This window comes from Chiloscyllium plagiosum, unplaced genomic scaffold (genome assembly GCF_037043375.1).
Source record: "Chiloscyllium plagiosum isolate Xiang-an unplaced genomic scaffold, Cpla_swu_hap1 HiC_scaffold_13, whole genome shotgun sequence".
Classification (NCBI taxonomy): Eukaryota; Metazoa; Chordata; class Chondrichthyes; order Orectolobiformes; family Hemiscylliidae; genus Chiloscyllium; species Chiloscyllium plagiosum.
The window spans coordinates 35,439,222-35,464,518 of NW_028270151.1; the positions used below are offsets into that span (position 1 = coordinate 35,439,222).

Below are 25,297 nucleotides of genomic sequence, written 5' to 3' on the forward strand. Positions count from 1 at the left end.
GCGGAAAATTGTCCCCGATTCCCATAGGCTCCAATTTTGCTCAGGCTCTTTGATGCCACACTCAGTTAAATGCGGCCTTATTGCCTTGGGCAGACATTCACCTCATCTCTGGAATTCACCTCTTTTGTCCATGTTTGAATTAAGACTGTGATGAGGTCAGAAGCTGAGTAGCCCAGTTGAAACCCAAAATGAGCAGGTTATTGCTGAGCAAGTTCTATTTGATAGTGTTCAAGAGTTGATGAATGGGGCAGTGATTGGCCAGTTTGGATTTGTCTTTTTTGTGCAGAGGGCATACCTGGGCAGTTTTCAATGTTATTAGTTGATGCCAGTGTTGTAGTTGTGCTGGAACAGATTGTGTTGGAGTCCAACTAGATTTGGAGCGCACGTCTTCACCACGGTGAAATCTACAGTAGAATGCAGTGGAATTTCTGAATTTCTTGATGGCATTAACTTTATGAGGAATTAATTTCTTTTCAGAGCTGCAGTAAAAACTTGTGATATTTAACTATCGGTGGTCTTGATGCATTTTTAAAAATCAGTTTCTTTAAATCTTGGAATTAAGTTAATTATACATTTTTCTGGACGCAGATCCAGAACAATCTTTTAATATGCATTTGTGCCACATCCTTTACAAAGCTCAGACAAAGTTTTTTTTTGTAAGAAGCAATCATCAAAATAAGAGAGAATACGGTTGGTGATTTTCCTCGAGACTATCCCTCGCTAATTATTTGCAAGCTATGTATTCTCTTCCCTAAAGCTTCTCCTGTGCTTCTTTCTGTAACAGAATGGCTTTGAACCACACTACTACTTAGAGATTGACAGTATCACCAGCACCATTAAACGGAGGCCTGGCTCACACAGCAAGGTGACTGAGTAGCTTGTGTGAAGTTTGTGGCTTTACATAGATCCTTACGTTTTTCATTCTGTGCATGAAATCAAGTGGGCACCATTCCTTTCACCAAATGAGACTTCACAGTTTTTTTGAAAAGATTCTCTGAATTATATACAAAAACAGAAGTTGCTGAAAAAGCTCAGCAAGTCTGGCAGGATCTGTGAAAAGAAATTAAAGTTAATGTTTCGGGTCTAGTGACCCTTCCTCAAAATGAAATTGATTGTTGTACTCACGTTTTGTATAAAGTTGATAGTGTAATGTATGCCATATTTTGTTACTCAGTAATTTGAGAGAGGTAAAGATCAGGAAGTGTTAAAAAGGTTATAAGGCTCCCAACTTTGAAAGTAGAACTGAAGTCCAACCATTTGCACAGAATTTGGTGGTATGCTGTTTCAGGCAGTGCAGTTAGCTGATGAAAGGTCCTGCACAATCTGCATGTGCAGGCCATCTTTTGAATTATAAGAATACCTTTTGAACCATGAAACTGTCTTCATGTTTTTGAAATTCTATTTTACCCAAGCTTGTTGATTTTTTTTTTAGAATTAAAATAAATTATAGACCAGGTAACACATTAATTCAGAATTAGAATATATAAATATTTTGAGAATTGCAGTAGTATTTTTATATTATATCCATAATTTCTATCTCCATTCTTATTTTCCTGTCATTAAAATGTTAGGCATGCCCTGGAATAGAATTTTCATTTTCCCACACATTGCATTTTTTTCTGCTTAGTGTATTTTGTGTAATACAGAACGTTTGCTGTTCTTGATTTTGTTAGAAATTTATTACATTTTCTTCTCAAGGCCCAATTTCAATACTGTTTATTAAGTTCTGAAAAGTAGACTGCTATGCCATCAGTACAGCAGTGCAACTTGTGCAAAATATGCTGCTGTATGATATGTTAACTGAGACATAGAAACGGAAGAAATTTTAGACCGTTACTGTATCATAGATTAATGTTGCTTTCCTATCATCTCGCCACTGGAGAAGAATTTGATTGCATTATCTGTGACAAATTTTATGGTAAAATATTGAACCGTCTTTGCTTGCAATATATACCTTGATTTTTTAAAATTTATTTAATTAGCATGATCTTTCATTCTTATGTAGAAATTATACTGTCCCAGATACTGAAAAGCTATCCTTTCAACTGTCTCTCATCCTCTTTCCTTCTATCCCTGTTGCTAACATAGAAAAACTCTTCATGCTGACTAAAAGAACGTAACGGTATGTGTCACTCATATTAAGAAAAAATGTAGACATTATCTGATCCATGACATGTTTTGTTTTAAACTCATTTTAAAGTATAAGCTCTCTGGAGATAAGATAACTTCACACTCTGCATTTATGCTCAAGTATGTGAAGTAGTAAGCCTGTAAAACCAAATCAATCATTGATATTGCCAAGCTTGAGCCAGAGAAATCTTTTGCAGTAATAATGTATACATGACACCTGTTTTAATAGTAAAAAGTGCATTGTTAGCCAACGTAAAAAAATTGGATCACTTATCTAGTCAGAAAAGCACAGGAATTCCACTTCATTTCCAAAGTGAGTTGTACACTCTCATATTCCTTTTTATATTGTAAGAATGGCCCCTTACCCTCACAAATGACCAAAAAAAAGCTTGATTCATTCCTGTGGCAGAATTTACACGGGAGAGATTCAAAATCGGCCACAGTTCTGCTCAATAACTTTGAGCAGACTGATTGATTGTGCAGGTTGTTCACAAAGCTTGCATTTGATTTCAGAGATGTGACAATAACAAGACTGAACACTCTCTTGTCCTGGTTTGGATTCAGTCTGCATTAAAATGCAGCCTTCCAAGAAGTTCAACCTACTGTGATTTAACGTTTTACATTTTCATTTTCTGTTTGCATCAAGTTCACAAATGGTTTCTTGAAACAAATTTGTTTAGTTACTATTGATTACAGTCATGTAATCAATGACTGTAATCAATAGTATGTATGGTTTAAAAAACAACTTTGGAAATTGCATCGTCTGTAAAACCAAGTTACCATAAAGAGTAAGAAATATTGCTTTTGTTTCAGAAAGAATTAACTTCCACTCTTGAAATTAAAAGTTAGAAGTTACCTTTGAAAAAGACCAGAATCTTAAGTGAATTATAGTACATGTTGATTTATTATGTTTGTATTCTTTGTGAAGTATTGCATCCTTGGTTAACAAAGTAATTAAAGGTCTTTCTACTACTTGAGTTCAACTGCCTCAACATGTCGTTTTCAGTTCTGCCCCACTAGTAGCAACTCTAGTTGATCGAAGCGTGCCAACTTAGTGACAGGAAAAGCTGCTAGAGTCAAATTTGCCACAATGTAATTTTTGCAGTAGTTAATCAACAAATTGTACGTTGGATATAAATCAAACAGTTCTCAATTTTGTGTTGATAGTATCTTGATGGTGAAGGGATGAGAGAGATGAGGTTCAGGAATGAAAGTCTGGAAGAAAACCAATGGATATTCACAACGATAACAACATGAAGCCAGGGAAAGGATAATCAATTTAAAAATAATTGCATTATTCACCCACTTTGATTATAATGCAGCCTTGATCCAAATAGTCAGTTTATCTTCTTTACATTCATTGACAAACTCCAAGTGAGGAGTCAAGTGTGCACAACCAAATTTGTAAGAAGTGAGAAAAGGACACAAATGGAAATAAATGATTGATCCTCTAATGGAGTTTCCAAAGTCTACCTTGTATGTGGAAAGAAACCAAAGTATTCCACATGTGAGGTCAAAAGAACAAGCTGAAGAAAGTGCAATGACTCTTGATTTCAACACATTGGTTGGAGTCCATTTGTAATAAAATATTGAAACGCCTGGCTTCGGGCTATAAGCATAGTAGTGGGATGTTGTGCGTGGCATCAGAGGAAATAGGGGAAGTGCAAAATGAATACTTTTTGTCAGTATTCACAGTAGAAAAAGACAATGAGGTCGACGAGAATACTGAGGTACAGGCTACTAGACTAGACGGGATTGAGATGCATAAGGAGGAGGTTATAGCATTCTGGAAAATGTAAAAATACATAAGTCCTCTGGGCCAGATGGGATTTATCCTAGGATTCTCTGAGAAGCCAGGGAGGAGATTGCCAAGCATTTGGCTTTGATTTTTATGTTGTCATTGTCTATAGGAATAGTGCCAGAAGAGTGGAGGATAGCAAATGTTCCCTTGTTCAAGAAGGGGAGTGGAGACAACCCTGGAAATTATAGACCTTTACTTCGGTTGTGGGTAAAGTGTTGGAAAGGTTTATAAGCGATAGGATTTACATTCATCTTGATAGCAATCAGTTGATTTGGGATAGTCAACATGGTTTTGAGAAGGGTAGGTCATGCCTCACAAACCTTATTGAGTTCGTTAAGGAGGTGACCAAACAGGTGGATGAGGGTAAAGTGATTGATGTGTTGTATATGGATTTCAGTAAGGTGTTTGATAAGATTCCCCACGGTGGGCTATTGCACAAAATGTGGAGGCATGCAATTGAGTTTGATGTAGCGGTTTGGATCAGACATTGGCTAGCTGAAAGAAGACAAAGGGTGGTGGTTGATGGAAAATACTCATCCTGGAGTTCAGTTACGAGTGGCATACTGCAAGGATCTGTTTTGAGCCCACTGTTGTTTGTCATTTATATCAATGACCTGGATGAGGGCATAGAAGGATGGGTTAGTAAATTTGCAGATGACACGAAGGTCGGTAGAGTTGTGGACAGTGATGAAGGATGTTGTAGGTTACAGAGAGACATAGATAAGCTGCAGGGCTGAGAGGTGGCAGTGGAGTTTAATGCAGAAAAGTGAGTGATTCACTTTGGAAGGAGTAACAGGAACTGGGCTAATGGTAAGATTCTTGGTAGTGTAGATGAGCAGAGGGATCTTGGTGTCCAGGTACATAGATCCCTGAAAGTTGCCACCCAGGTTGACAAGGTTGTTAAGAAGGCATATGGTGTGTTAGCTTTTATTGGTAGAGGGATTGAGTTTCGGAACTGTGAGGTCATGCTGTACAAAACTCTGGTGCGGCCATATTTGAAGTATTGCATACAGTTCTGGTCACTGCATTATAGGAAGGCTATGGAAGCTTTGCAAAGGGTTTAGAGGAAATTTACTACGATGTTGCCTGGTATGGAGGGAAAATCTTATGAAGAAAGACTGAAGGACTTGAGGCTGTTTTCATTAGAGAGAAGAAGGTTGAGAGGCAACTTAATTGAGACATATAAGATCATCAGAGGGTTAGATAGATTGGACAGTGAGAACCTTTTTCCTTGGATGGCAATAGCTAGCATGAGGGGACAAAGCTTTAAATTGAGGGGTAATCAATATCAAGCAGATGTCAGAGGTAGTTTCTTTACTCAGAGTAGTAGGGGCATGGAACGCACTGCCTGCAACAGTAGTAGACTCACCAACTTTAAGGGCATTTAAATGGTCATTGGATAGACATATGGACAAGAATGGAATAGTGCAGGTTAGAAGGGCTTCAGATTGGTTCCACAGGTCAGTGCAACCTGTGGAACAGAACAGGTCCTTTGGCCCTTGATGTTCTGTAATGTTCTATGTTCTACTTAGTGTCTAGACGCAGAGCTTGTTCTCTGAAAATGATCTTTCTGAAATTAACTCTATTTTAAGAATACAGAACATACTTCATTCAGTTCTAACATAACTGTAATCAGATTATGGTTTGGATGAAAATTATCTGATGGCCATGCTTATTTTGTGATTGTTTGTTAATGCCTTTCATTTAAAAGTATTTTAAAAACTGTTTGTTTCTGTGTTTGAGATGGAACATGAGCATACATTAATGTGAGGGAAGGTCTTTCTGTTCAATATTTGCAGAAAACTCATGATTGTGTAAATCACCCAAAAATACAATCCCTTTCTCTTCCCTTCTTACTAGAGGCCTTTAAAACTGAAGTTTGCTGGTCTCTAAGTGTAGCTAAATGATTTGTTTAATCTTCTTGTCAATGTCTTTTCAATTTGTAGAACTCTTATTTGAAGAGTTTCGGCACATCACTTCACCATCAAAAACAAAGTCCATTGACATTTTATTACTAATTACTTATGTGTTTCTTCGATAGTTATTCACAATTACATTATTTGTAGAATGCCCAGCCTATTCAAATGCTCCTGAAACAAATTTAATGTATGGCTTGTGTAATGAAAGTGACTTTGTAATTGGCTCAATTCTAATTCTGTTGAAATTTCAATTATATCATATTTGCAGATTAGCTTTGATTTGGCTTTTGAAGTAAGACAAAATTAACTTTCTTAAAGATCTTTGCAGATTGTCTTCTCTGTTTTCCTTCAGTTGTTTTTCTAACTTAATCATGATACTTAACTACCTGTAAGCAAAAATTGTTATAATTTTTAATGATCTCTTGTTGACAGCTTTATCTGTTACTTTGCCCTGAAGAAATAAAATAGGTATTGATTTGGCATTGAAGAGGAAGCAATATATATTACAGAAAATTGATACCCTTCATACTCTTCTGAAGCAAACTAAGTTTAATATATTTGAGAATTTGCTTCACACTTCTTATTTCTAATCTCCCAGAACAGTTTATCTGCTACTGTAAAATATTTTGATTTTCTATCTTGTAGACTGAAGAAAGACCACCTGTGTCACCATATGCCTCTATTACCCAATCATCTGTCAACATAGGTAAGAGACAGCCAAATGTAAAAAAATTATATTGTAACGTGCTCTGTCTATGTAATTTGTTTGTGAAAATGTATTTCTCTAGTTGATGACATGAAATATTTATTTAACCTTGTTTAGTTATCATAGAATGAATTAATGTATTTTGTATTCATGATAAATCTTAATTCTAGGATCAGATTCCATTGATATGGTTACATTTTGCAGTTCGCAAAAATATGTCATAGGGTGCCTTTTAAAATGTGCAGTGGATCTGATGTGGCTCATGTTTGTAAAGCACTACCCCCCCCCCCCCCCCCCTCCACTAATGTAGTCACAAACCTCAACATTTGGAAATCCCACAACACTTGGTTGAACTTCTTCAAATAGAAATTGAAATGGCACTGTACTGATGGAAGTTTACAAATAGATTTTTCCAATGATTTCCTGAAGGAAAGTGTATATAACAAATGGATTTCCATTCTTAATCTGTGATTAATTAACTTTTTTGAATTTGGACTCAAATTAGTATATGATAAATTTGTCTCAATGTCATCTGGCTTAAAGAAAAGCCAGATCGGTCCTGACCTTAGTAATTTCCCGTGTTTCTTGCAAATGATTTAAGGGTCACATACACTTGTTATCAAGTTAAAACTTCTTTTGTTAAAAAGCCTGTTTTGAATCATCAATGGAAATTAATGTATGGACATCTGTACATATGGAGTAGCATACCAGAATTCACTGCCTTCTGGACAGAAGGAGAGGAAAGCATTGTACAAACTACTTTTGGAACAGATCCCAAGTAGCTGCAAGTTTTACAAACTTTGCTATGTTTAACCTATTTCACAAAACAGTCCCCTGTTATTTTCCCAACTCTCATCACTACTAAAAACAATAACCCGGGAAAATGTTTCACACAGAAATTGAAAGGAGCAAATGCACAACAGGTTTGTCAACATTTGGAGGAAAAAAATTTAACATTTTGGATGCTGTAAGAAACCGTGTTAGCAGTGAAATAAAAAAAATTTTTACCATTAAAACCTTATCACCATTTTGAAACCCTTCTGCACCGTCATTTACCACTATCTTACTATTGCAGTATAATTGCATTGTTAATTTGATTTTTGCCCATTTTAATATTTGTTTTCTCATTTCTATCTCTGTTTCTTGCTTCTACTACTTGTTGATTAACTCTTTCCGAAAACTGGCCATCAAATTCTGCTCATTTTTACATTCTTGCCTCTGGCTGCAGTCCAGTCTGTTCCTCCTTATCCTGGTTCTTCTCCCCACTCTTACAAACAGCCCACACATACTCAGCGACTTGAGAACTTCCTATTGAGAGCGACCACAAGAGATGAGATAATAAAAGGTAGGTTGGACATGAAAGTAGAATATTCCATTATCCAAATATGTCAGTAGAACCAGGGTTTATCAATAACGATTTGTCACTGAAGTATTTGTCTCTATGTAGCTGTATAATATTTTTAAATATACTACCTTATGAAGAAGATAGGCATGGACAAAAAGTGATGCTGAAAACAAACTCTTACTTTGTTTCTTTTTGTGCCACCTTAATTTTACAATGTTAACAAAATGCTATGATTGAAACAGATGAATAGTTACTCTGGCTGAAAAACAGATTTGAATCTGGCAGTCACAGGGGTTTTCATTATTTATTGTTCCAAATGTTTATCTTAAGTTAAGCAACAGGTACTCAATGTTTATTCATGTTTTAAAATGTCTTTCTCTTAAATGAATATATAGAAACCATTGGCAGCATGCCTTGAGTTGTGTAAGCCTCAAATTCTGAAATTTCCTTCATAAATCTTTCCACTTCCTTCTTTTCCTTTCATTCCTTCGATAAATCCATCTCCTCTACGAAGCTTTGAGTTATGCTGCTCATTTCACCTTCATGACCTCAGTATCCAACATTCTTAAAATGTCTCTGAAGTGTCTGGTCATCTTTTTCTATGTTAAAGACACTATAAAAATGGAAGCAAGTTAGATAAAGATGTCAACTTGACAATCTTGATGTCTTGGTACAGTTTTATGAATCAAACAGACTAAGAATATAAGCATCTGATCCCCAGGCTATGCTAACCTCAGCCGATTTCCATGAAGGCAACAATAAATAGTACATCAGATATCGGTGTACCAGATTGGGGAAGGGAAATAGTCTCATAATCTATTTCTCATCATTAATTATTTGATAATCCCTGGTGAAAATGAATATAGATGTATGTCAGAATTTAAAAAGTATTAGACAGATGACCCACCTGCAACCTGTCCGCTGTTCTGCTCAATCGTGCTAATGATTCCTTGAACAATGTACAAGGAATCTGACACAGTGAAACTGTGCCACTTTGAGCAGTTAAGTGTCTTCAGAAAGACAACATTGAAGAAAAGAAGTAGAAGCCACATTGTACATTTATTCTCATTACTCATGACATAATTTTCTTTTCTGATTGAATCTAAATTTCTTGTTTTGTCACGAATGAACTGGTCTCAACTGATGTATCGGGATTGTATCTTGATAGCAGATATTATTCAATTCCACTAAACTATAAGTTTGTAACAAAAAAGTGCAATAATGATGCTAACATATGACAGGAATGTTCCTTTTCTTATGCAAAATCTGTCTTCTGTATCTTTAGATGTGAATTCTTCCACCTCCTCTTTTCCTCCTAACCAGGACTCTGAGGACACCTTGATATTGCAGAACCAGAAGCAATGTGATGAACAGAGAGTCCTACAGCAGCTACGGAAGGTGATCTAGTTGTTCATTTGTTCATCAAAACAGAAGTTTTGTTATATAGTCCGAATGTAAAAGAAAATCTTGAAGAATGTATTAAATGTACGATTTGTAGATTGTGAAGTTACTAACTTGCTGCATCTTTACTTTGTGGCAACATCTTGAATTTACCTTATTCTACCAATCTGTACAGGTTGATCTGCTATAATGCACGTTTTGTTCATGCAAATTAGCTGTAATGCGATTGATAAATTAGGGACATTGTTTCTAAAGCATGAACTTTTAAAGTGTATGTTGGTTATAATGCGATTCTGGCTCCATTAGTTTAAATGGTGCTGCTATTACACAATTTTCTTATAACGATTGCATGAGAATGGAACTACTGCGTTAGAGTAGAACTGACTGTACAGAATCATTACTGTGCAGAAGGAGGCAATTCTGCCCAGTGTCTACAACAGCTTTCCGAATTAGCAACTTATCTCCTAAGATTTCCCAACCTTATCTCTGTACTTTTGTACATTTTTCATTTTCAGAAAACAACCTAATTACCTTTGTTAATGCCTGAATTGAACTTGCCTCCACCGCACTCTCGAGCAGTGCATTCCAGTCTTTAACTACACATTATGTGAAAACCTTTTGCCTGATGTTATATTTTACTTCCCTTGCTAATTACTTAAAATCTGTGCATTCTCACTGTCATTCTTTTCACACGTGAGAACAGTTTCTCCTATCTACTCTGTCCATAACCTTGAGAATTTGAGTACCTCTCAAATTTCTCAGCATTTTTCAAGAAAAACAGTCTCAACTTTACCAGTCTACTTAGCAAACTAAAGTCCCTCATCCCTGGAATCATTCTTATGAATAATTTCTATATGCTCTAAATGTCTTCACATCTTTCCAAAGGTATGATGCGCAGAACTGAATTCAGACATCCAGCACAGGTTGAATTAATGTCTTATGAGTTCAGCGCGCTCTTGCTTTGTACTAAAGCTGAGGCCCTGTATCCTTTCTCAACTTGTCCTGCCACCTTCAGTGACTTATTCACACATAACACCGAGTTCCCTTTGCCCCTACACCATCTTTATATTGCACCCTTTATTTTACATTATGATTAGATTACTTACAGTATGGAAACAGGCCCTTCGGCCCAACAAGTCCACACCGACCCGCCGAAGCGCAACCCACCCAGACCCATTACCCCCTTCACCTAACACAACGGGCAATTTAGCATGGCCAATTCACCTAACCTGCGCATTTTTGGACTGTGGGAGGAAACCAGAGCACCCGGAGGAAACCCACTCAGACACTGGGAGAATGTGCAAACTCCACACAGTCAGTCACCTGAGGCGGGAATTGAACCTGGGTCTCTGGCGCTGTGAGGCAGCAGTGCTAACCACTGTGCCACCGTGCTGTCCACTGCCACCATGCCGCCCACCATCTCACCGTTTGTTCTATCAAAATAAATCATTTCATCTTTCTCCACATTATCTGTTACGTATCCACTCATTCCATTAACTTGTCAATGTCCCTTTGAAGTTCTGCACTATGCTCTTTGCAGTTCAAAAAGCTCTCAAGTTTTCCATCATATTCAAGTTTTTCATTTGTGCACAATACCCCAAGGTCTCAGTCACCAATGTACATGAAGAGCAAGAGACTTATCACTGATCTGCAGATTTTCACTATAAAGTGAAAGACACTGTTAACATCTACTGACTGTTTCCTGTCATTTAGCCAGTTTTGTATCTACATTGTTTTTTATTTCATGAAGTATAACTTGGCTCACACATATGCTGTGAAACTATATCACCTATCTTTGGAAATTCATGTATGCTATATCAGCCTTCTCTGCTACTTCCTCAAAAAACTCCAAATTAGTCAAACACAATTTTCCCTTAATAAATTTGTGTGCATTTCCTTAATTAACCCGGTTGTCCTTAATTATCTACTAATTATGTCTCCTGTTTCTGCAAGTGTTCCCACCACTGAAGTTAAACTGACTGGCCTATAGGTGCTAGGCTTATTTTTACATCCTTATTTGAACAGAGGTCAAACATGCACAATTCTCTAGTTGTCTGGCACTACTCTGTAGTCTAAAGAAGACAGGAAAATTATAGCCAGTACCCCCTCAAATTCCATTCTCACTGTGCTCAGTCTCTTCGGATGCATCTTATCTGGTCCTTGTATTTTATACACATTTAAGCTTAGGTAATCTGCCCAACATCACCTCATCAATTTTAAATCTTCCAGATGTCTTTTTTTTCACCATGAACTTCACACCATCTTCTTCCTTGGTAAAGGCAAATGCAAATTACTCATTTAATCTCTCAACAATGTCAATATAATTCTTCTCATACTTGAGATTATCCTGTTTATATTGTTCAATTACAGAATTACATCTAATGTTTTACACTGCTGAGTTTTGCAAGTACTACCGAACGGACATTGCTGTCTTTCCTGAACACCTTGTATCCAGGAATATTTAATGCCCATGCTTGCCATTCTTTGATCCAGGTCTCTGTTAAAATCACAATGTCCTATTTTGACATTGCAATAATGCTTAAGATTAGAAACACACCAATCTTTCTTTCCAATCTCCGTAAATTCTGTTTTGAATTCATCCACAAGTTCCAGTTCTGAAAGGTCAGTGCTTTACCTAGCTGTCCCCTCCACTGCCAATAAACATGTTTATCTATGACCAAAGAGTTATATATTTCTCTCTGGTTGACTTTTCAGAACATTGAAACAAGGTTAAAGATTTCTCTCCCAAGTGATCTTGGCTCAGCACTAACAGATGGTGTTGTTCTCTGTCATCTCGCTAATCATGTGAGACCACGGTCAGTGCCCAGTATACATGTGCCATCTCCAGCTGTGGTGAGTATTCTGAATTCTGATGCTATTAAAAATTGCAATGCTAATGCTGAGTATTTCCCTTTTAGGTAGGATGTGGGTAATGCTTGCTACCTGACAATGGTATCATTGATAACTGATATTCTTGTTATTCATTCACGAGCTGTACATATCGCCAGCTAGGCCAGCATTTAATCCCTAATTCTTGAAGTAGGTTGTGATATCTGCCTTTTTGAATAACTGCAATCTATGTGCTGTATGAACATAGAAATGGAATAGGCCATTCAGCCTGTCAAGCTTGCTCTGACATTTTGCACGATCACAGCTGATAAAATATTTAAATACATTTTACCCACATTATCCTCAAAACCCGTTATGCATTGATAATCAAATATTTATCAACCTCTATTTTAAATATGATGAAAGATTGAGTTTCCACAGCCTTCTGGCTCAGAGAATTCCCATGATTCACCTCCCTCTGAATAAAAAGAATTTCTCCTCATCTCAATCCACAGTATCATCCTCCTTACTTTTAAATTGTGATCCCTGGTTCTTGACTCTCAAGTCAGGGGAAACATTTTATCTGCATCCACTCCTTAAATATTTTGTAGGTTTCGATGAAATCACCTCTTGTTCTTTGAAATCCTAGAGAATACTGGCCCAGTTTTCTCAATCTCTCTTTGTAGGAGAATCCCATCATCCCAGGAACAAATCTGGAATGTCTTCTACTCAAAAAGCAGGACAAATCCAAACAGACCCATTACCTTACCGTCAATCTACTCTTAATTATCAATGAAATGATAAAAGGTGTTTTGAACGGCACTATCAAGCATCTGTTCATCATTCAATATTAACCTTGTCACTGAAGAGACATTTATGGTCTGCCAGGGCCACTCAGTTTATTATAGCTTTGGTTAAAACATGGACAAAAGATCTGAATTCTAGGGGTGAGATGAGAGAGAGATAGCCCTCAATATCAAGGCTGCATTCAACTGAGTATGGCATCAAGGAGCCCTAGTTAAATTGGAATCAACGGGGCTCAGGGCAAACTCCACTAGTTGGAGTCATATCTGGCGAAGAGGAAGATGGTTATGGTTGTTAAAAGTCAGTCATCTCCATTCCAGGACATCTCTGCAGGAAAACGTCAGACAGTATCTGTGAAGAGAAATCAGAGTTAATGTTTTGGGTCAAGTGACCCTTCCTCAGAACCTGAGGAATCTGATATTGATTTCTGTTTTTCTCTCTGATTTACAGCATCTGCAGTTCTTTTGGTTTTTATTTAGTACTCTTCTCTACAGAAGTTCCTCAGGGTAGTGTCCTAGGCCCAACCATCTTCAGCTGCTTCATCAGTGACCTTTCCTCCATCTTAAGGCCAGAATGGGGATGTTTGATGATGATTGCACCATGTTCAGCACCATTTGTGATTCCTCATATACTGAAGCAGTTCATGTTCAATTGCAACAAGATCTGGATCATTTACAGGCTTGGGCTGACAAGTGGCAAGTAACATTCACACCATACAAATGCCAGACAATAACCATCCCCAATGCTCCAACATTCTACACACCAACCCTTGACATTCAATGGTGTTAGCATCACTGAATTCCCTGTCAGCATACTGGGAATTACCATTGACCAGAAACTCAACTGGACTCGCCACATAAATACAGTGATGACAAAATCAGGTTAGAGGCTAGGAATACTGTGGTGAGTAACTCATCTCCTTACTCCCCAAAGCCTGTCCACCATCTACAAGGCAGAAGTCAGGAGTGTAATGGAATATTCCCCACTTGCCTGAATGAGTGCAGCTCCAAAAACACTCAAGAAGTTTGACACCATCCAGAACAAAGTAGCCGCTTGATTAGGATCACATCCACAATCATCCACTCCCTCTACCATCAATGCTCAGTAGCAATAGTGTCTCTTATCTACAAGATGCACTGCAGAAATTCACCAAAGATCCTACATCCACTTCCATCTAGAAGGACAAGGTTACCGGTTAGTACTACCACCTGCAAATTCCCCTCCAAGCCATATCAGCATCCTAACTTGGAAATACGTCACTAGTCTTTCACTGTTGCTGGGTCAAAATCCTGGAATTCCATTCCTGAGGGCTTGTGGACTATAGCAGTTCAAGAAGGCAGTTCACCACCACCACCTCAAGAACAACGAGGGACAGGCACACATGTTGGCTAGCCAGTGATGAACAAATAAAAAAAAAAACTATCTCTCCAGACTTATTTTCTAAGGGACCTAAATTCACTTTGACCTTTCTCTTCCTTTTCATATATTTAAAGACGCTTTCTCGTCAGTTTTTATATTCCTCACTAGTTTGCCCTCGTAGTTTATTTTTTCCTTTTTTTTTATCCTCCTTTGCTGTATTCTGAATTTATCCCAGTCTTCGGAGCTATCTCTGACTTTGACCTCGTTATATTTTTTGTTTAAATTTAATACTCTCCTTAACTTCATTGGTTAGCTGTGGTTGGTTTATCCTTCTTTTGGAATCATTTCTCTTCCCTGGATATAGTTTTGTTGAGAGTTTTGAATTACCTCCTTAAATGTTTGTACTGCTTGTTTACAGTCTTGCCCCTGGCTAATTTATCTGCCCAGTCCGCTTCAGCTAATTCTATCTTCGTTTCATTTGTAATTCCTTTTAGTTAAATTAAACAGAGTTGTTTCTGACTCAAGTTTCTCATTCTTAAATTGAATATTAACTTTTATCATGTTATGATCACTATTTCCTCGAGATCTTTTACTATCAGGTAATTTAATAAACCTGCCTCCTGACCCATTACCAGATTCAGGATAGTCTATTCCCTGGTTGGCTCCATGACGTATTGCTCTTGGAAACTATCCCTTATGCATTCTATGAATTAGTTGTTTTAGGTACCGTTTCTAACTTGATTAACCCATTAAATGTGAAGCGTAAAAATATTGCTCTATTCTTTTTATGAGCATTGTGGCTGCTGTTTGGGGGTCTCTACTCTATTCCTATTGATGTCATCTTTTCTTTGTTGTTATTTACCTCCACCAAAAATGGACTGTATGCCATCTGAGCCTAGATCAGCTCTCTCAACTGTCCTCATTTCATTTCTTATTAATAATTCTATTCCATCAACTTTTCCTACCCTTCGGTTTCAAGTAGGGAGACCAAAACTGGACACAGTACTCCAGGTGTGGCCTCACCAATGCCTTGTATAATTGTAACATTGCTTTTTAACTTTTATAATCCAGTCGTTTTGCAACAACTGCCAAGATTCCATTTGCCTTTTTTGTTATATGCTGCACCTACATAACCACTTTTCTGTGATTCATGCACAAAGATGCCTGTACTTCTCTGCACTGGCACACTTTGAATCTGCTTCCCATTTAAACAATAATTTGCCCTTTTATTTTTCCAGCCTCTCACGCTTACTTACATTAAACTCCATTGCCAGATCCTGGTCCATTCTCGTAAGCTGTCGATATCCATTTGTAAACTCTATCTCTTCAGTGCACCCTGTTTTCCCACCACTTTCGTATCATCCACAAATTTTGTTATGTTATGCTCTGTCCCTGCTTGGAGATCATTTGTATAGACTCGAAGTAGTTGAGAACTGAATCTTGTGGCACCTTGCTAGTTATGGTTCGCCATCCAAAGGAGGACCCATTCATCCTGACCATATACTTTTTGTCAGTCAGCCGATACTCTACCCCTAACCCCCTGGGATCGAACTTTCTGGATCAGTCTTTTATGCAGTACATTGTCTCGCTATACCACATCCACTGGATCCTCCTTTCCATCTTGCTAGTTACATCCCCAAACAAGTTGTTGAGCCTGTCTTGCCTTTCATGAAACTGCACTGATGCTGGTGAATTGAGCTTTGGTTTTTCAAATGTTCATTTATCTCTTACATTATGATTCCCCACTACAGAGGTCAAACTAACTAGTCTAGTTTCCTACTTTTTGCCTATTTTTGAATAAGGGTGTCACATTAGCATGTTTCTACTTCACTGGTACCTTTCCAAAGTCCAGCAAATTTTGGAATATCATAACTAATGCATCAACTATCTCTGCTGCTACCTCCTTTAATACCCAAGGATACAGGCCATCAGGCCCCAGCGACTTATCTGCCTTTAACCCCATTAGTTTAATCAAAACCTTCTACCTAGTTGTAGTAATTTTACAAAATTTCTCTGTGGTAACTGCAGTTTTTGGCAAGAAGTTATTATTTTCCACTGTGAAAACGGAGTCAAAATATTGGTTTAATGTCTCTGCCACTTTTGGGTTTCCCATTATTACCTCACCATTTTCATCCTGTAAATTGCCAACATTTACTTTTAGTATTCCCTCCTTACTTGTATACTTTTCAAAGCTTTCAATATCAAAGAAAAGCCAAATCAAATCTTTTACTAACAATATACAAAATGGGATGTCAGCATCAATATCCAAAAAGCTAAGCTAACATCTCAAACTTTATTGAGGTAGTTTATGATGACAACTGCTTTATTGATTCCTATGTATTTATAATTGCAAGGATTGCTTGAATTTTGGATTGGTTCCCTAATGAATTTTCTTATGTCTTTTTTCCCTTTTCCTCATCCATTATCTGTCCCCTCTTGCCCTTTCTGCCACACACTGTTCCCTGACTGAGGTGCACTTGCTTGTTTTGTTTCTGGTTATAGCCCAAACTGACTATGGCAAAATGCAGACGGAATGTGGAGAATTTCCTGGATGCTTGTAAGAGAATTGGTGTACCACAGGTCTGTACCCTTCTACTTTATAGTGGACTATTCTGTATCAGTATTAAAAATATTGTATCATTGCTGCTGCATGATTAAGTGTACTATTTATCAACAACACCAGCTCCTCCACCCAATGTTGATGTCAAGCTTTAATTAAGCCATTATGACCAAAACTGTAGATTTAATTGAGTCAAATTAAATCAATTCAGTTTCATTTGAATCAAGAATGTTTGCAGTTAATGGTGTGTAGTTAAATCTATTAATATTTGGAACATTGGTTTAAAGAGATTGAATGTCAAATTGTGTTTTTAACTACATTGTTTTCTAGAATCTTTACTTGAGTTTTGGAATTTAATGCATCAACTGAGCTAATGATCAGGCTTTGTATAAAAAATTGCCTACACCCAAGCAGTTCTGAAGCTGTGTAACTGAATTCCGAAACTGGTATTGATATGCACTGTGTAATTTGAAGTTGAATTTTTCAGCTTTTTGATGACTTTTCTTCTCTTCAATATTCTATTTTTTGTGGCATTGATCAGCCATCAAATTTTAATTTTATGTTCTATAAAATCGGTAATGTGGCTGATTATATCTACATTTTAAGGCAGGAAACCAGATGAATCTTTTAGCTAGATTTTATCCTGCATGTGTAGAAAAAGATTTCAATTCTCTAACAAGTTATAACTTAACATAGTTTGGCTGTGTTTAGACCAGATCATTATGTTCCTGCTTTCTGTGATCTTTTTGATACTGTGTTTGGATATGACAGCGTATTGAACATAGCTTTCTGTCAAATGAGGAACTCCTCAAATATACAATCTGCTTTAGCTGCGACAATTGAGCACTTCAGGCCAAGAATAGTGTCAAGAGCTATATGTAGCAATCATTTCAGGTAAATTGTTGTTTAACGACATACTTACCCATTATTACCCCATTTTGTTGCTGATACCCCTTTTGGAATAAAACAACGTACTACATACTCTTAGTGTGAACAAAGCCCTGGCAAATCTTGAGCAATTGAATAGATGTATCAAACAACCCGCATAATAACCCTGTAAGCCCATTACTGAAATGGTCTGTATCCAAGACCTGGACAATATTCAAGCTTTGGCTGAAAAGTAACATTTGAGCCACGCAAGTGCCAGGCAACAACCATCTCCAAAAAGCGAAAATCTTAACTGTTGTTCTTCTACAATCAGTGGCGTTGCAATCGCTGAATACTCCACTGTCAAAATTGACCACAAGTTGAACTGGACCAGCCAGATAAATACTGTGGCCAAAAGATCAGGTCAGAGTCTAGGAATTCTGCAGTGAATAACTCTGATTGGCATGTAGATTTCCAAAGCCTGTCCACTATCTATAAGGCCCAAGTCAGGCATGTGATGGAATGCTCTCCTCAAGAGGCTTGACACCATCCAGGATAAAGCAGATGGATTGGCACCACATCCTCAATCACTTCCTCCATCACTGATACAAAATAGCAGCTGTTTGCACCATCTAGAAAATACGCTGCAGAAATTCACAAGGCTCCTTAGATAACACTTTTCAAATCCAAGACCACTACCATTGAGAAGGACAAGGGCAGCAGATATATGAGAAAACTATCACCTGTACATAGCCCTTCAAAACACTCAGCATCCTGACTTAGAAATATATCACTGAACTTCCGTGTCACTGGATCGAAATCCTGGAACTCTATTGGCATTGTGGCTATGCCTGTACCATATTGCTGCCATGAAAGGATAAGAAAGAGGTACTGTAAACCTCAATTCTGTGTGCTTAATGAAATATAAAAGCTTTATGCGATCAATTGATTAAATGCAGTGCAGTCATTATATAACCTCACTCAAAACATATCATTAACAAAATGTTGTAATTTACCTCAAAGAATATGAAGAATGTTCAGGAACTACTGATCTTGCGGCTTATATTTCAGATCAACTTCTAAGGTCGCATTAATGTATTCAGTAATGTATGGCGAGGTGATGGCTAGTAGTATTATCGCTGCACTGTTAATTCAGAGACCCAGCTAATGTTCTGGGGATCTGGGTTCAAATTCTGCCATGATAGATGGTGTAATTTGAAGTCAGTAAACATTTGGAAATAAATACCTAATGATGACTATGAGTCCATTGCCAATCGTAAGGAAAAACTCATCTGGTTCAGTACTGTCCTTTCGGGAAGGAAACTGCCATCCTTACTTGGTCTGGCTTATATGTGACTCGAGACACATAGCAATGTGGGTGACTCTTAACTGCCCTCTGGGCAATTAGAGATGGGCAATAATTTTTACCTTGCTAGCAATGCCCTTATCCCATGAGTGAATAAAGGAAAAAAAAAATCATTTTCCTTCATGCTTTTTGCAAGATATGTACTGATCTGGTCTAAATCCCTGGTTTATGTTAGCATAAGCGACAGAATATTGATCTCATAACAGTTTCTTACCAATGATGTTATTCACTTGAAACAAATCCTAAGACTTCACTGGAATCTGAAGTTGTTTGTCTGAGATTCTTAGTGAGCCTAGCTCATGTGCTGCAGGCTTAAAATGTATTAGCAAAGATAGGAACGTGTAATTGTTTTTCATATAAAACTGAGAGGGTGTGTGTCTATTGTGTACTATTTTGAGGGTTATTTTGCTTGGGGCCTGCATATTTTGCTTTGCAGCTAGCTATTGTCCAAATCACTATCTTTCTGAATGTCAGAAATCAGATTTAAAGTGTCATTCGAGTAGATTTCATATGCAAAGGTTTCCAGCAGCCGTGACACCTGCTTATTCTCTCTTATTTATAATGTATACAAACAGATTTAAATAGAAGACCACAGCCGTAATATTCAATATAATCTAAGAGCTAGACACGGATGTGACAAAACATGAATCCTTCATTTTTTACTTTGGTCCGAATGAAACTTTTCATCTGCCCACCATCCTTCAAACATTACATGGAATACAGAGAGAACTAGCCATTTGGATGCAGAATTGGCATGAAGGTAGAAGACAGAGGGTGGTGGTGGAGAGTTGCGTTTCAGACTGGAGGCCTGTGACTAGAGGTGTGCCATGAGGATCGGTTCTGGGTCTACTGCTTTTTGCCATTTGTATAACTGATTTGGATGTGAACATAGGAAGTATAGTTAATAAGTTTGCAGATGACACCAAAATTGGAGGTGTAATGGACAGCAAAGAAGGTTACCTCAGATTACATTGGCATCTTGATCGGATGGGCCAGTGGGCTAAGGAGTGGCTGATGGAGTTTAGTTTTGATAAATGTGAGGTATTCCATTTTGGGAAGGCAAATCAGGGCAGGACTTATACACTAAATGATAAGGTCTTATGGAGTGTTGCTGAACAAAGAGACCTTGGAATACAGGTTCATAGTTCCTTGAAAGTGGAGTCATATATAGATAGGATAGTAAAGAAGGCATTTGGTGTGCTTGCCTTTATTAGCCAGTGCATTGAGTACAGAGGTTGGGAGATCATGTTGCAGCTGTTTAGGACATTGGTTGGGCCAATTTTGGAATGTTGTGTGCAATTCTGGTCTTCTTGCTAAGGAAGGATGTTGTGAAACTTGAAAGGACTCAGAAAAGATTTACAAGGATGTTTCCAGAGTTGGAGGATTTGAGCTATAGGGTTGCTGGGTAACCTTATCGAGGTATATAAAATCCTGACGGGTATGGATAGCGTAAATAGACACGATCTTTTCCCTGGGGTGTGGGAGTCCAAAACTAGAGAGCATCGGTTTAGGGTGAGAGGGGAAAAATTTAAAAGGGACATTTTCACGCAGAGATTTGGCGCATCTATGGAATGAGCTGCCAGAGGAAGTGGTGGAGGCTGGTACAATTGCAACATTTAAAAGACATCTGGATGGGTCTATGAATAAAAAGTGTTTAGAGCAATATGGGCCAAACAATGGCAAATAGGACTAGATTTATTTTGGATATCTGGTCGGCATGGACAAGTTGAACCGAATGGTCTGTTTCTGTGCTGTACATTTCTCTCTGATTCTGCTTTTCCAGAAAGGAATTTAGGAGTTTTAATGGTCTGTCTTTTCTCAATTTATGCAGAAGGATTGAGAATAAAAGAGAGATGAGCATTCCTGATTTTTGCTTGCTAATGTTCATCCTAGTTTTGACATCTGATACCCCTCAACATAACTTTGGGTTGGGATATCTGGTCGGCATGGACGGGTTGGACCGAAGGGTCTGTTTCCATCTCTGTGACAAATAATTATCCAGCAGTAGCAAGTGATACAGTAGTGTTTAGAAATTGAAACAAGGGATGATAATACCACCAACTAACAGCTTATTCTAGTGTTAAAACTGTAATTTTCTCATAAGAATTCAGTTAAATTGAACAGAAGCAACCTGTTTCAACTTTACAGCATGGATTTCATCTATATGAAAAAATTCTTAAAATTCCTTTGTAAATCAAAACAAATAATCAAATAGATTTTGAATAGTTAAATCCAACATTCAATTCTTTGACAAGTCTTCAATATTTTACACTTGTTTCCACAAAGAAAGAGAGTAAGGTGAACAATAATTGGAACTTCTTTTCAATTAATGCTTCCTTTAAATTGGATACTGATTTTTGGAAGTTAATTGCACACCTTGTGTTTATGTGCTTGAATCTGAAATGGGAGAAAGATAAAAATAATTGAGAGTAAATGTTGCATGCTGATTTTTCTCAACTAATTTTTCTCTGTCATTTCTCTCCTGCTATCACTGAAATATTGGAAGGATGACCTTTGCTCTTCATCTGATGTGCTCCAAGCCAACCTCCTCAGCACTCAAAAGACGGTTGACATGCTACTGACTTTGGGAGCAAGCATAACCAGTCCTGTTCTCACCCCCTTCTCTGGTGGCCAGCTTGCAGGCTTTGCTCTTTTTTACATTAATGTGATGCTGCTGCTTTTTGCTGTGTACCATTGGGTCGCTGCGTTCTAATTAGAAAAGAAAGAATGTGTAAGGGAAAGTGGAGGGTGGGGGTGGGGACAGAGTGACTGCAAAGTGCATTTGGCCTTAGTTTCAAAATCACAAATGTTTCTAAGTACAGTGAGATTATTTTTAATAAAGATTTCATACTCCTGGTATTTTCGAAGAAAAGCCATTCACAGTGCCTTTCATACTATTTCTCATGACGTTTAATTGATTTTGTTGTCTAGATGCCGCTTTTTTCTGCTACTCATTCAGTTCAGTCATCACTCCATTGTTTGACTGAAAAGTTTATGCTTTCTTAGCTGACATTATAGTTTTGACTAAAAATTTAGGTTTACATAATTGCAATTCCATCAAAATAATATTTGGGTTTTCTTGTTAATCAGATTAAAGATTTTTTCAAAATATCAAGGCTCAGTTTACACTTTTGTTGGGCTAATTCTGAAAATGGGATCATTGTTAGATAATGGAGTACACTTGTGGTGTTCATTTTAATGAGACCTCCAACTCCCGATTTTCAACGTTTGTAAATGAGCTCCTGGAACTAGGAAGATAGTACACTGAAAAACCTTACCTTAAAAAATAATTGTTCTTTTTGTCAACCAATTGCTGGATTGTTTTGATTATGTTCAACCCATGATTTTTAATCCACTACATTAAGTTATTAATCCTGTTGTTTCAGATGTTGGTGGTTGGTGTAGAACTTAATAGTTGTAGAAGTATTACTTATCTTCATGTCAATTTATTCTGCAAATGTGGATATGTGAGAAAGCTTTTGCACATGCTGTGTCTGGACTTCACTACACTATCACTACTGCATATATATTAGTATTAAACATTACACAGATTTGATCATTCATTTAAACAACATCATTACAAGAATAGATAGTTTCAGTAGCAATAAATACTACATGTTTTGTTTCTTGTGAATAAAATTCATTTCTACCATCTGTTTAATTTGTATTTACATTAAATTTAACCATTATCAATCAATCTTTGGTCCTGCCACCATAATTAATGTTTCACCACTCCTGATAACTAATATGCAAAAGCACACTGTTGTTGATCTATATCATTAAGCTTAACATTCGTATGATAGAGAAAATCATTTAAATTAGTAGAATAAAGATTGGCTCATGTAGGAACAGATGAACTTTATGCTACTTAACCCTTATATTTCATAAATGCCATAACTTAGGCATTTTCTAGAGACAGCTGATCTACCTATTCAGTTACATAATTTATATCAAAACTGTGATTTAAGAGTTATGGTACCTGATTTAGCACCATGATCTCAAAAGAAAACCTCACTGATACAAAGTTGATACATCTTTTTCCTTTGTATTGAAACATTAAACTTGATGATATTTGAAAATATTGATAATCTTGACACAAAAATTGTGCTTTTTTTGTGTAACGCCATTTCATATCTGCTATTGCATAAACCAAGTGTTATTGTTTCTTTAACTTGCAAGCATACAATTTGCAAAATTAGAAAATTTATATTGCCAACTTCCAATTTTGTTCAATTATTTCATTTATGTTTATTTAACAAGTTATTTTCTTATACATAGTCACGAAAGTATATATTTAGTTAAATAATTCTTCACATTTTCACAGTGGACATTGTGTTGAAGTTATTGGTTGCGAACACCTTAAATTCAGTAACTGGAAGTACATTCATAGTGGCCAGAAATAAACTTATATCAAACTTTTATTTCTTACATATTATCCCTCTCATCCAATGTATTTTATACACGAATAAGATCAGCAGGTACTTTTCATTAGAGATGAAACCAGAATGTATTTCCTTTAGCTAAGAGGCATGTTTATTCTTGTTCTGGTTCCATTGGTGTTACTGCCATGCAAAGATGGCCTGTTATCCCCATATGAACCAAGACAGCATTTCAACACAGAGTGCAAACCCTTTGGGCATTCACTGCCCCATTCCAAAAGGATGGAAATCAGAATTTTGGCGCGATTTATTTTTCATTTTTTGTCCAACTATCTCTCAAATCAATTCTAGCAACTCTGTTGCTGCCCAACTGAGATTTCCTGATTCAGTTCAAATGTGGGTATAAGCCTGAGACCTTCCTGGTCTTTTCAGCTCAGGGCAGACTTAATATTGTTTATGACCATTCTTCCAGCCAAGAGCACTTTCCAAGTACAAGTTTTATTGGTCCATTAATACTATATTTGAAGTAATTGGGGAATAATAAATTTTTCATCAAATCCTTAGAATGTAGAAGCAGGCCATTCAGTCCATTGAGTCCACACCACTCATCTGAAGAGCATCCACCCTCACCCACCTCATCCCTATAACCCTACAATTAAATTTTGTAAAATCATCTGACTTTGAAGAAACAGTAGACCATATTCTCTAAGGAAAATTACAGATTTTCTGTGAAATTGGAAGGCAATTAAATTACAAATGATTGAGGATGTAGTAGGAGCCCACTCAAGTGCACCATTATGAAGATAAATGCAAAATTACTGCTGATTTTATGAAATCTGATGGATGGGGATCTAAATTAATTGAATTTTTTTAAATAGAGATTTTTGGTTTATTAAAACATTGTGTATTCTTAAAAACAGGAGCATATTTATAGAATTTTCTTAAGTCACTTTCTTTTTAATTAATTTTCCAATTCAGTTTGTTTTTCATTCAACAGGAAAGAATATTACTGATAACTTATAATTGTCCACTACATTTTTATATTATTTTTGATCAGTTCTTCTGAGGATTTAAAACATTATGTTTGATTTTATTGCATTTTATTTTAATTTAAGATTGTCACTACTGGGTATTTTAGTGCGGGTCCTACTTTTTCTTGGTATAAGAAGTTCTTTTCTGTGTAATGCATTCTGCAGCTGGGTCAGGAATTATTGAACATATGCTGGACAAATCTCAGTAACAGATATCAAGTTTGTGCCTTATATTTACAGCACCCTGGTAAATTCAAGTTTTACACATTCGGGCCCAGGACACTACTTTTTAAATCCTGTATATGCAAAATAGGGTCTTGTCAAACCTGACCCAACATCTTTAATTTTAAAAACTTGTTATTCACCTCACATGTACAGCAGCAAACTTTGGTTCCATTGAAGTTTGGAGATCTAAGTTTCCATCCAAAAATCATCCAGACAAGAATAAGATACTATTTTCTTTACTTTTTGCACTTTCTTAATGTGTCAGCCATGTTATGGGTTCAGGTGCATGGAGATCAGAGTTAAGGTGTGAGACTTCATTTTTTGCCAGTGGTGTTTGATTCGTGATAAATCCTGATGTTACTGTTCACAACTGCATTCCACCCAACTTCTGTTGCTGTTTGTTCCCACATGCATCAATTTGCTTGTATGCAAACAATTAACATTCAAAATTAATTTTTGTCATATTAGTTTGTTTTTCAGTTTTTCTATGTTTGGTTTTCGTTTCACATGTATGTCATTTGTTAATTTTGTTTTTCTCCCTTGTCCTTTTGTTCCCCTCCCTTTTTTTTCATTGT

At 36.9% G+C, this 25,297-nt stretch overlaps 1 protein-coding gene across 9 annotated transcripts in view; it reads left to right on the plus strand.

Annotated features, from left to right (window-relative positions):
• Nucleotides 1-25,297, plus strand: part of lrch3 (leucine-rich repeats and calponin homology (CH) domain containing 3) — a 196,946-nt gene that overhangs the window by 164,113 nt on the left and 7,536 nt on the right. For 4 of the 9 annotated variants that reach the window (XM_087993516.1, XM_043702399.2, XM_043702398.2 and 1 more), the window contains 6 exons: nt 6,496-6,556; nt 7,785-7,901; nt 9,187-9,299; nt 12,018-12,155; nt 16,797-16,874; nt 21,594-25,295. In XM_087993516.1, coding sequence (XP_087849642.1) covers nt 6,496-6,556; nt 7,785-7,901; nt 9,187-9,299; nt 12,018-12,155; nt 16,797-16,874; nt 21,594-21,800 — 714 coding nt within the window. In that variant the 3' untranslated portion in view covers nt 21,801-25,295. Of the gene's footprint in view, nt 1-784; nt 866-6,495; nt 6,557-7,784; nt 7,902-9,186; nt 9,300-12,017; nt 12,156-16,796; nt 16,875-21,593; nt 25,296-25,297 lie in introns of those variants that run through there. The other 5 variants (XM_043702402.2, XM_043702403.2, XM_043702404.2 and 2 more) reach the window with 3 other exon arrangements.